The 11,978-nt window shown below is 32.4% G+C and overlaps 1 protein-coding gene across 1 annotated transcript; it reads left to right on the top strand.

The window, feature by feature from the left end:
• The first annotated feature begins 5,076 nt into the window (after positions 1 to 5,076).
• On the top strand, positions 5,077 to 6,814 carry LOC121807124 (WRKY transcription factor 71-like). The gene is made up of 3 exons (XM_042207321.1): positions 5,077 to 5,708; positions 6,039 to 6,167; positions 6,313 to 6,814. The coding sequence occupies exons 1-3, from the start codon at positions 5,290 to 5,292 to the stop codon at positions 6,629 to 6,631; spliced, it is 867 nt and encodes a 288-aa protein (XP_042063255.1). The 5' UTR covers positions 5,077 to 5,289; the 3' UTR covers positions 6,632 to 6,814.
• The last annotated feature ends 5,164 nt before the right edge of the window (positions 6,815 to 11,978 follow it).

Raw genomic sequence — 11,978 nt, 5'->3', positions numbered from 1 at the left:
AAGAATAATTTTGTGGTGCCTGGACTTTACTAATTAATGCTAAGCTTCAATTAGTACTACTATTAGTTTTAATTATTTATAGTACATGAGTTTCAATGCATACACAATTACAAACATCACCACCGTTTGACATTGATATTTGTGAAATTCTAGATATATATGGCTTGGTGTAACATTAAACATCGATACATGATAGTAGTAGTAGTAGTAATCTAGCACGTTGATAATTGATATACTATTAATATATAGTAGTAGTTTATTTAGGGGAGCGTCTAACAAGGCAGTAATGTGGACTTGTGGCACGTGCCAACTCAGAGTCAGATGACGGTGCACGTGATATGACTAAACTTTTTTTCTCCGAAAAACAAGGCCGTGATCTTGGCTTTATTTCAGCATACATTTCCTACCAATCCATTTTAATGGCCACATGCAATTTTATTACTATTAGTTAGCCACTAATAAAAACCAAAACGTCAAAATATTTACTCAAATACTCCACTTGTTTATGATGCTTCTTCAACCATAATTACTATTTTTTATTATATTGAACTAACCATGTTAATTATTTATTCCATCCATCTCACTATAAGTGAGACTTATTTTTTTTGTCTGCCTCACTATAAGTGAGACATTTCTTTTTATGTAAAAACAACACTCTATCTATATCTTAATTTATCATCTCTCCTACTTTTTCTCTCTATTTTTTTCTCACTCATACCTAATTATCTTTTTATTTAATCACCACCTAAAAACTTATGTCCAAAAGAAATGTGTCACATATAATAACGGAGGGAGTATTAGTTAGGCATCTTCTTCTTGGTCGATATTAGTTAGGGATGTCAGTGTAACCCGCAACCCATGGGCTGGCCTGAATAGCCCGCTAAATTTACAGGGTTAGGGCCGGAAATTTCTAGCCAATAAATTTAAAACCCGATAAGCCTGCACCCGATTAACCTGCAACCCGTTAGGGCCAGACCCGAAAATCTGATAAAATTTCTATTATTCTATTTTTTTACTCCTAATTCGACACTTCATTGACTAATTTTATGATATAGATAACTAAAAAAATAACTTTCATTTTTATACTATTAAATATGCAAATTATATATTAAATTTTTATTAATATTATAATTGTTAAATAAATTAAACTCACTAAAAAATATTTAAATTTCTAATACATACATTAAAATTTCATGAAATATCTCAAATATTAGTATTTGATCATATTTATGATTGAGTTTAGGCATATATCTCAAATTTATCATAATTAAATATTTTATATTTCATAAATATAACTAATTTTCATCATGATTTATTGGATTGTTCGCATCTTAATTTTATCGGTAGAAACTCGATTAACCCGTCGGGCTAGCCCGAAACCCGAGTTGTTAGGGTTAGAGCCGAACTTTTATAACCCGAAAGAAATTACAACCCGGTTAGCCCGCACCCGATTGACCCGCAAACTGAGTAGGGTTGGCTCGAAACCCGATGGACCGACCCGATTGATTATTAGTATATGAATGAATTAAATATGAACAAATAAATATAAAAAGGAGATATCACTCTAAAGACCGAAAATTTGAAAACCGTAGTTCACGAGCAGATTCTTTTAGTTGACTATGTATACTAGGGCTGTCAAATCGGGTACCCGCGGGTACCCGACCCGAAATTTTCGGGTACCCGATCCTGAAAATCCAAAAAATTGCTACCCGATACCCGATCCGAAAAAAATTTCGGGTATCCAGTCCCGAAAAATCGGGTACCCGATACCCGATTTAAAAAAAATCATAATATTTTATAGATGGAGAATTAACTAAAATTTACTTTCAAGTATTATATCAAACTCTAGCGCATCAGATTAAGTATTCCAGCTTAATTAGTGAGACTGATATTTTCGGATAACTTAGTTAGGATTGATTAATGTATAATTATTTTCATTTCCTTCTTGGTTAATTGGCTAACTTTTAGTAAAATATTTCCAATTAAAAAATAGAAGTCGATCCCAGTTCCACAGTGGCGCAGTTGGTTGAATTAGTAGTAGCACCAATAATTTTACATGTTTGGATTTATTTCTGGTGCAGCCTTCAAGAATAAAAATAAAAATCTGTCACTAACACCCAATCTGTGTTTCAAAATTTGCTCATCTCTAAATATGGAGTAGTATGAATTATCACTCTTTGTTTACTAATAGTAAAAAGTTAAAAGCCAACCATGTTAAAATCATATTTTCTTCTTATCCTGTTGATACACAGTGTTACAAAACAAAATTACTAGTATAATAATGATGTTCTAATTAATTAGGCTGAATAATTATTCAATCTAATTTGAGAATTTACAGAATATAATATTCGATTTATTTTAGCAAATGAGTGTACTATGGATTAATTAAATATTGTAATGTGTAGAACCCTAAATTCCCTAATTGAATTAGTTGATAAATGTGACAAATTAAATAAAAGATTAGTAAAATTATATATAATTTTCGGGTATTCGGGTATTACCCGATCGGGTATCGGGTACCCGATACCCGAAAATCCAAAAAATCCAATACCCGATCCCGACCCGAAACCCGATTTTTCGGGTATCGGGTATCCAATTACCCGATTTTTTCGGGTTCGGGTATCGGGTATCCAATACCCGATATCCAATTTGACAGCCCTAATGTATACGTTAAAAGCATTGCTTTACCAACAAACAAAAAATAAAAAATAAAAGCATTGTTTTAAAAATCAGATTGGACTAGTTAGTTCTACCAACTCAAATTGTTTTTTTTTTAAATGTTTAGAAAATCAATAATTGATTCAACGGTTCAACTGATTTGTTCAAAGGATTACGATGTTACATACCTTATCAATCGGCCAATGGACATCACAATTCATTGACTGATGGATAAGGTGTGTAGCACCTACATCAATATACCACGATCAATTTTGTGACATATTATGAACTTGAAATATTTTTTTAGATAAAACATCATTTTTTTTGTATAAACTATTTAGTAGTACATTATAGTTTGTTATATATACTTACAAATTATCTACAATAAAATTAATTGTGTATTTTTGTGTAACATTTTAAAAGAGGGTTTGTAATTGCAAGAGTCTTTTGTTATGATTTGAATATAAGCTTATGAGTATCATAGATACTGATTTAATTCGTAATAAGCAAACTATTAAAAATCACAAATAATAGTTTGTTTGTTTTTTGAAATCGTTATATGTTAATTATAAGTAGTCTTAATAATGTATGATGTCATTTGCTATGAGCAATATTACATATAATTCTCATAATATGGCATTAGCTTACCCAATCAAGCTTAGATATATACATATAATAACAAAAGACTCAACATAATGGAATGGACTTATACATTGCATATAGAAATTTTATGGAATATTAGCGGCTAAATAGCTATTTTCGCAATTTATTTAAATCGCATAGGACCATTTTTCTGAACATAAACATTTGAACCTTTTATTTTTATGATTTGGTATCTGATTTAAAAATTTTCCCGAATTGAATTTGAGATGGGTGTCGGTCATTCGTACCTAAACTAACACTGTTGAATTAAATCAAAAGATTTATTTAATACTCCCTTTTATTAGAAGTTCAATTTTGTTATTCTGGCCGTGTCTTTTGTCATGATGACAAAAACAGGCGACGTTTATAGTTAATTAAATTCAACTTTGGCTATTTTGTTATCAATAGTATATTAAAATTTAGATGATACTCTGTCAAATTTATGACTTTTTTTAGCAATTTACTTTTCAAAATTATACTATATCTAATTGATTCTAAAAGAAGTACTCCCTAATATGTTTCAACATGATCAATTGTCGCATCGTCCGACTAATTATGAATCAATTCTTTCGTCGGTTCACTTATCTGTCCAATTTTAAAAAATTAAAGAAAAATAAGTGAGACTTTATGCTCAATTCATTATTCAATTAGATAAATAATTCAAAACTGTTTTCCGAAAATAATTGGTAGGATAATAATCGGATACTGCCTAGCTAGATTGTGAACAATTAATTTGTACTTCAAAAATAATAGTACTGTCCGAATTAGTTAATCATGTATGCATAATGTGATCTATATCCTGTGCTTTGTGCACAATCATCAGTTAATTTAACTTTTTATTAGATATAAGATTTTTATTCGTGTATAAATTGAATGAGATTATCATATATATTAGTGTCACATTATATTATAGTTTTACCCATCAAAGAGAAAGAAACCGAAACCGAAACCGAAACCAATTTCTCATCATCATTTTCTCTATTTTGACAATCCGCTAGATAAAACACAATTAATAATTAATGCATTATCTTAATTTATTGGTTTTATTTTTTCCCATCAAATTGTGAAAGCTACAAGATAGAATTTATTCATTTCTTTTCTTCTTTTATCATAAAGGTTTCCGCTTCGTTTTCACACCCCACTGAAATTGTAGGCGATTAATTTAAAACCAACGTTTATGTTTGATACATACACGTGATTGAATAGAATTATATACTAATGTAATGGATAATTCTATCTCCTTTACTTCGAGTCCCCATATGTATAATGTACTATTTTCCATGTATTAGGCCTCATTTTAAGGGTAGTCTTCAAATCATGAGTATAAAATCTCTAATCGTACAGGTGACAAATTTAAAAAAAAATACAATGTCTGCAAACCGAATGTAAAACCATATACTACTACTTAGTTTGAATTTGAATAATGTCTCTCTCATTCTATGTAAATTTCTTGGAAAGTAAATTCAATTTAAAAAGTGCTCAATTTCTGATGAGCGAGAACTCCAATAACTTTAAGAATTAGTGAAGAACACAAGCAATGCAAAGTACATAAATCTAGTCATATTAAATTGTGCTTAATTAGATCAAGATCCTAGATATCTATAATAGTATAATAGTACTCCGAAAAACACACACTCACGAACGCGTTTCACATATAGTATATGATTTAATTTAAATCCGAAAAATGAGAAGAAAAAGATGGTTTGAAATACAATCTCAAGCCTACAACAAAAAATAATTCAAACCATAGAGTTGTATTTATTGAAAACATCACTTTCATGATCATGACTTATATGACCGATCATATCTCTCTCTCTCTCTCTCTCTCTCTAAAGGGGGCACAAGAGTATGTGAAAAAGCACAAGCTAAGAATGCCTCAGATCCTCGATCACACATTAAAAGAAGCCTAATTTAATCTTTCTTCAACTTTCTCCTACAAAAAAAACCCCAAATTCTCTTTAGCCAATCAGTATTCAAGATCCATCTCCCATGCCTGATGCAGACAACAACTCATATCCTTACAACATGGGATCACAACAAGGGTTTCACTTTTCCTTCTTAACCGATCACAATTCTCCCACACCTTTTTTGTACAACCACCCGAAGCAGCAGCAGCAGCAGCAGCCTGTGCAAAACCCGGCTGAAATCTTTGACCCGAGCTTCTTTCATGGAGGGTACAGCACCCCATCAGCACCAGCTTTTGACTCATCATCTGAAGCTGCACCTGTTTTTGGTGATAGCTCCTCTAACAATAATCTTGATCTTGGAGAGACTAGCTCCAGCGCTGCAGCAGCTCAGAATTCTTCGGTGTCGTTCCCTTCTACGGAGGCCGGAGTTGAAGAAGCAGATTCTTTCAAAAGCAAGCAGGCCAAAGTGTGTGAAGGTGGAGATTTGAAGCCTAAAAAAGTGTAGGTTTTGTACTAATTCTTTAATTCTATGTTTCTTTGATCCCCACTCTATGTTTTCTCAATAGTAGTTGTCTTGTTTTCAAAATAGGCAAACTTTAATTTTTTTCATATTTTCCTATTGCTTGCTGGTGCTACACATCATTCATACATATAAAGATAGATAGATAGATAGAGATTTAAGCTTTCTTGAAATTGAGCCATATAAATTTTAGTTGGAAACGAGAAAGAAAACCCTAATTCTCTATCTATGTTAAGAAAAATGTACAAGATCTACAATTTTGCCAAAGTAAAAATATGTTGAGGGCTAACATAATTACAAATCATTTTTAGAATCAAAGAGAAAAAGGAAAGAGAAGCACGATTTGCCTTTGTGACTAAAAGCGAGATAAACAATCTTGAAGATGGATATAGATGGCGAAAGTATGGCCAGAAAGCTGTGAAGAATAGCCCCTTTCCAAGGTAATTCAATTTCGAAAAATAATTATGTAGTGCCTACCATTCTTATTACTAGTGTGATTAGTAACAAGATCTCAATCTTGCTAAAATAATTAGATTTTTAATTGGAATTTGAACTTATAGATGTTGTAAAATGTAATCTATATAGGAGCTACTACAAGTGCACTAGCCAAAAGTGTGGTGTGAAGAAGCTTATTGAGAGATCATATGAAGATTCATCAACGGTGATCACCACCTATTTGGGGAGACACAACCACCACAGCCCCGCCACTCTCCGCGGCAGAGCCACCGCGCTGCCGGCTCCCCTTCTGCTGTCGCAGCCGCAGTTCGGATTCCATGGCTTCCCTGAAAACTACTTCACTGCTATTAATCACCATCACAATTCAAATTTTCCGCAGCTCGAGATCAATCCCCAATTTCTAGCTGATCAATTCAACATGGATTCATCTTTTCTTCAACAGCCCTAGATCAATGGTTGTACGCATCTTTTCCTGCCTAATTAAATGTGTTGCTGGATTTTAGACACTATTTGATATTTCTTGAAGCAACTTTTTGTGTATATATTGTACTTGTTCTATCTGTTATCTCTATAGACTGGTTTAAGAAAATTATGTGATTTCCTAAACTGAATAAATTAATAGCAAGGGAAATTAAATCACAATATATATACGATTTGTTATATCCAATTGGGTACTTATACGTGTGTTTGTGTGTCCCATTCTCTATATTCGTTTCGTCAATTTAGTTAATTAGCTAGGACATGAAAGGTGTATAGGCTATATCTAAGATTACTAGTAGTAGTTTAGAATGAGAATGATCGAGTTGTGGATGTATACAAATGTAAACTGGCCAAACGATTATTATCTAAGTCAAAACTTTAATTGTGTTCTTAATTACTAAGTGGAAACCAACGGCATTCTATTCTTGTTTTATATGTTAATTAAGGTATCCATTGCTGACTTCTTTGTTCATTAATTTGCTTAAACCGGTTTCGTTGGAATGGACATATAGTACTCGATTCGTAAATTTATCTTTTATCAATTTAAGGATTTAATGAATTAATCGACGACGATTCTTGCTGGAGTGTACGTTCTTGATTACGTTGATTTAATGAAAACCTTTGTAAAATTTAATTATTTTACTCCATATGACAGCTCAGCTTGAATATAACATCCCATAAGTTGTAACGTGTCTGAATCATACTTTTAAACAATCCAAAATATAAGTTGTCACCGACCTTTTCCAAAAAAAATGTGTTTGCGGCCTTGTCCCTCATGTCTATGTGAATTAGTCACAAAATAAAGTGGTAGTTCAATTCTTGATTTTATTCTAAAAATGAACTACACATGCTAAACATTAAAAGCATAATAAGGAGTATTAGACCTTTGTGGGGCTACTTAATTTGTTGAGTCTTGACTGGAGTACATATCATCAACTTCAAATTGCTTCGACACTTAGAGATCGAGCCAGTGCTCGTGCCATATTGTGTTTTAGTGTTGTATAGTGATGTCAATATTTTTAATACTTTCTTCCACCCCATAAAAATAAACATTTTTTAAAAGATATGAATTTTAGTTTACAATTAGTAAAATAATAGAAAATGATCAGTCTAACTCATTAAAGAGAAAAAAAAAATCTAAAATGGATTTGACTATGTTTAAGGGACTGGATAAAAGCTAGTATTTATTTTAATGATACTATGTACTAAAACAAATACTATCCTTAAAAATTGCCACCAAATATATACTATTCCCATGCAACGACTATTTTTGTTCTTCAAGCTCTAATTCCCAAGCATATTTAACTATAAGTTCAGTTATTTCAAAAACATTCCTTAACCCCTTAGTTTAATTTTCTAAGATTCTTTTCCCAATTTAAAAATCCTAACTCGATCTCATCTGATAATCCGAAGAAAATCCAAATTACTATAGATTATAGAATATGCAATCAAAAATCAAAAGGTCTATAACTCTTTTGGAGTATATAACTTAGTAAAAATGTGAAATTAAATTATAGATATATATTTTAGGGATAATTTTAGCTAAATAGTAATGAATAACACAGTACTATATACTACTTCTTCTGTTCCATAAAAATATGTGTATTTTCTATTTCTGTCTGTCCCATAAAAATATGGGCATTTCCATTTATGGAAAGTGATCCCCAACTCTTTACTCGAATACACCAATTTATTTATAACTTATACTACTATGACCCACCATTTTAACTCATTAAACACTAATATAATGTCAGTCTCAATATTCACTAACACTACTTTAACTATATTTTTCCTCATTTTTCTTTTCTAATTATGTATTAATTCTCGTGTCATTTCAAATTCTCGTATTCTATGATGGAGGAAGTATGTGTTGATGATATATTGATTTTGACACATTGTAACTCTAAAATGATATCAAATCATCCTTATTTATCCCTTCCAATTATATGTATATCTTTTTACCTTCCAATATAATATTCTAGCTAGGCCCGACAATTATATAGAAAGTAATTGAGTTCAAATTATTGCGACATATAACCATGAAAAATATAGTTCTTCTTTCTTTAATAAATCCCATCTGGAAATAATTATGTTTACTTATATATTGTTGCGGGAATTTAGATTAATAACCTAGGTGAATGATTGATTGCACTACAATATGATGTGATGAGTAATGTAGCGTGCTTCCTTTTTTGTACGAGGAGCTTGATATTCTTGACCTTACTAGATATTTTGTGTGGACATCACATGAACATAATTTAATGTTGCATATGGAATATATATTTATTGAGCTTATTTTCGAATATTTTGGCAGCTAAATTGTCTCAATCAAATCAGTCAATTACAACTTCGTTTCCACTAAGGGCTGCATTTGGGTAAAATGTTTGGAACAATAACTCATCAGAAATCCGCTAAAATCGATCCCACAAAAATTAATTCAAAATAAAGTGATAAGAACAACAAAAAAAAGAAGACTGAAAGTGCGCATGCTACATGTTTCAATTCAAATCAATACAATATTGACCACTGATTTTTTTTGTTGGTTTCTCTTTATTTAAAGACAATAATTCGAGGCGAATTAATATCAACTCGAATATGTCAAATAACACAACACAATATTCTTTAGCGCGTGATATTGAAATTAAATATACTCACATATTTCACTTTAATAATAATATATAGAAATTAAAGGTTCAACTGCGCTCCAAACTTTCTGCCTGAACTCCAACGCTTGGATATCCTTTTCCATCTTATAAAGGTTTGTTATTTTGATGTTTTATTAGCATTTATATAACAATTTTTTTTACAAATTTTGCATACGTTAAATTTAGGTGAAGTAAATCGATTAATGTATAATTGATAGCGTCTATCCTCGAAAGAAGATGGTCAAGCATACTTAGAGGTCCCCAATCCGAACCGAACCGGACGAACCGGCCCGGAACCATCACCGGCGGTTCCGAACCGGAACCGGAACCGTCGGCGGCGGTTCGAACCGGCACCGGAACCGCCGGTTCGGCCGGGCCGGTTCCGGTTCCAATTTTTCGGTAACCGTAACTGGCAGTTCGGAACCGCCGGTTTTGCCGGAACCGCCGGTTCGGCGGTTCCCGGCACAATTTCAGGCCTACTCCTAGCCTTTTCAGAAACCGGGCCCGCGGCCGCCGGATTTGACCGAAACCATGGGCGGAAACCGCCGGTTTCCACCGGCAAAACCGCCGGTTCCGCCAAAAACCGGCGGTTCCGGCGGTTCCCGCCGTTTTTTCCAAATTTTGAAAATTCAAACGGACGCCTAAACCGCCGGTTTCCGCCGAAAACCGGCGGTTCCGGCGGTTTCCGCCGTGTTTTTCAAAAAAAAAAATTTTTTTAATCACAATTTTCCCCTATAAATACCCCCCAATCCTCTTCATTTCTACTCACCCCATTCTTGTGTAACTGTGTTAATAAGAATTTCTCTCTCAATCTCAATTTCTCTATTCTCCATTTGATAAGTATCTTATTGGTGAAAAAAGTGGGTATCTTTGGGGCAGATGGTACTGGAACACAAATTTATATATGGAATCTGGATGAATGGGGATCAGATTATAGTTTAAAATGGGAAGCTGGGTTCACTGGCGGGAGTTCGTTTCATCAGGCCATCAGGGTGGTATATTCATCTGAGTCCGACGATGAAACGAACTCCCGCCAGTTAACCCAGCTTCCCATTTTAAACTATAATGTGATCCTCATTCATCCTGATTCCATATATAAATTTGTGTTCCAGTACCATCTGCCCCAAAGATACCCACTTTTTCACCAATAAGATACTTATCAAATGAGGAATATCTTTTAATGATCTTCTAAGTCTTTTTTGTCAACACTTGTAAGTTGTAAATTTGTAATTGTTGTAACTTGTATTTAAATTTTTCGATTTGTAATTGTTGTAAGTAACTTGTATTTAAATTTTTCGATTTGTAATTGTTGTAATTTGTAATTTTAAAGTTGTAATTTGTAATGTTAAGTAATAAGTTGTAATTTGTAATTTTAAGTTGTAATTTGTAAATTTTAAGTTGTAATTTGTAAATTTTAAGTTGTAATTTGTAATTTTAAAGTTGTTTGTAGTTTGCAATTTTAAAGTTGTAATTTGTAATTTTAAAGTTGTAATTTTAAAGTTGTAATTTGTAAATTTTAAGTTGTAATTTGTAATTTTAAAGTTGTAATTTGTATCAATAAAGTTGCATTTGAACATCGCTTTATTCTAATTTTATTTATGCAAATATATCTACATATTTTACTTGAATTACAAATTTAAAATGCAAAAAAAAAACCGCCGAACCGGATGAACCGACCCGGAACCGGCCCGGAACTGGGCAAACCTAGGCAGTTCCGCGGTTCACGTGAACCGGCGGTTCACGGTTCCGGAACCGGAACAGCCGATCCTTGGCCGGTTCGGTTCCGGTTCCATTTTTTTTCGAACCGGAACCGGCGGTTCCGAACCGTGAACCGCCGGTTCCCGAACCGTGGTGACGTCTAAGCATACTCTTACTAGGTAATAAATTCCAATTTGATTACAACTAAATCCTTAATATGGTCATTAATATTTTCCATCCACGTCTAACTAGAGAACGCATGTTATTCTTATTAACTTGAGGAGTTTTGGAACTCGAAATTATGATAATTAAATACTGTTATAATTTTAAATTTATGCCGAAGAAAATTAAATATTTATGAATATAATAGGGCTCTAATTATTTTACTTGTTTATTATATTGTTTTGAAGAGGATACAACTTAGTAGTGAATGTTAAATGGATCGTCCCATAATATATACTCCATATAGCTAATTATTCCAACAGCAAAATTAACAAAATACTTCATTCATGTGGATAGGATATTAAAAGCTTTTCGGATATTTTAAACCCGTTTTCAAACAATGGAGTACCTTGAAAATCCTTTACCGAAATAAAATTTAATGCAATAATGGATTTTATAGTTATTTCATGAAGTCCATCATTCCATGAATTTTATAAACGGTTTTCGTAGTGGACACTTTTGCATTAGTACTTTCTGCCCACGACTAACAAACGTTATCTTATTATTTATAACTACTACTATTATTTACTACTACTAACATATACTTCATTTACTATTAATCCCTAAAATTATAACATTATTCAAAATTCAATAATGTCTACAAAATTAAATTTTTATTACGAAAACCATGAATTTAGGTTAGTGAATTTTACTCTAAAATATTATTGGATCAATTTTCATGAACAAAATTTATCAATAATTGCTTCCACCCATTGAGGTGCTTACACATCGGCGGAATAGTCACTTGGT

Source organism: Salvia splendens, chromosome 6 (genome assembly GCF_004379255.2).
Source record: "Salvia splendens isolate huo1 chromosome 6, SspV2, whole genome shotgun sequence".
Taxonomy (NCBI): Eukaryota; Viridiplantae; Streptophyta; class Magnoliopsida; order Lamiales; family Lamiaceae; genus Salvia; species Salvia splendens.
The sequence above is the reverse complement of the archived record's forward strand: the minus strand, read 5'-3'. Positions and strand labels throughout refer to the sequence as shown.

What these genes read in the sequence shown, in the direction of transcription:
- LOC121807124 (XM_042207321.1), top strand. Translation starts at nt 5,290, where the DNA reads ATGCCTGATGCAGACAACAACTCATATCCTTACAACATGGGATCACAA. An exon ending in GATTTGAAGCCTAAAAAAGT is followed by an intron (nt 5,709 to 6,038) that starts GTAGGTTTTGTA and finishes AATCATTTTTAG; the next exon opens with AATCAAAGAGAAAAAGGAAA. An exon ending in AAGAATAGCCCCTTTCCAAG is followed by an intron (nt 6,168 to 6,312) that starts GTAATTCAATTT and finishes TAATCTATATAG; the next exon opens with GAGCTACTACAAGTGCACTA.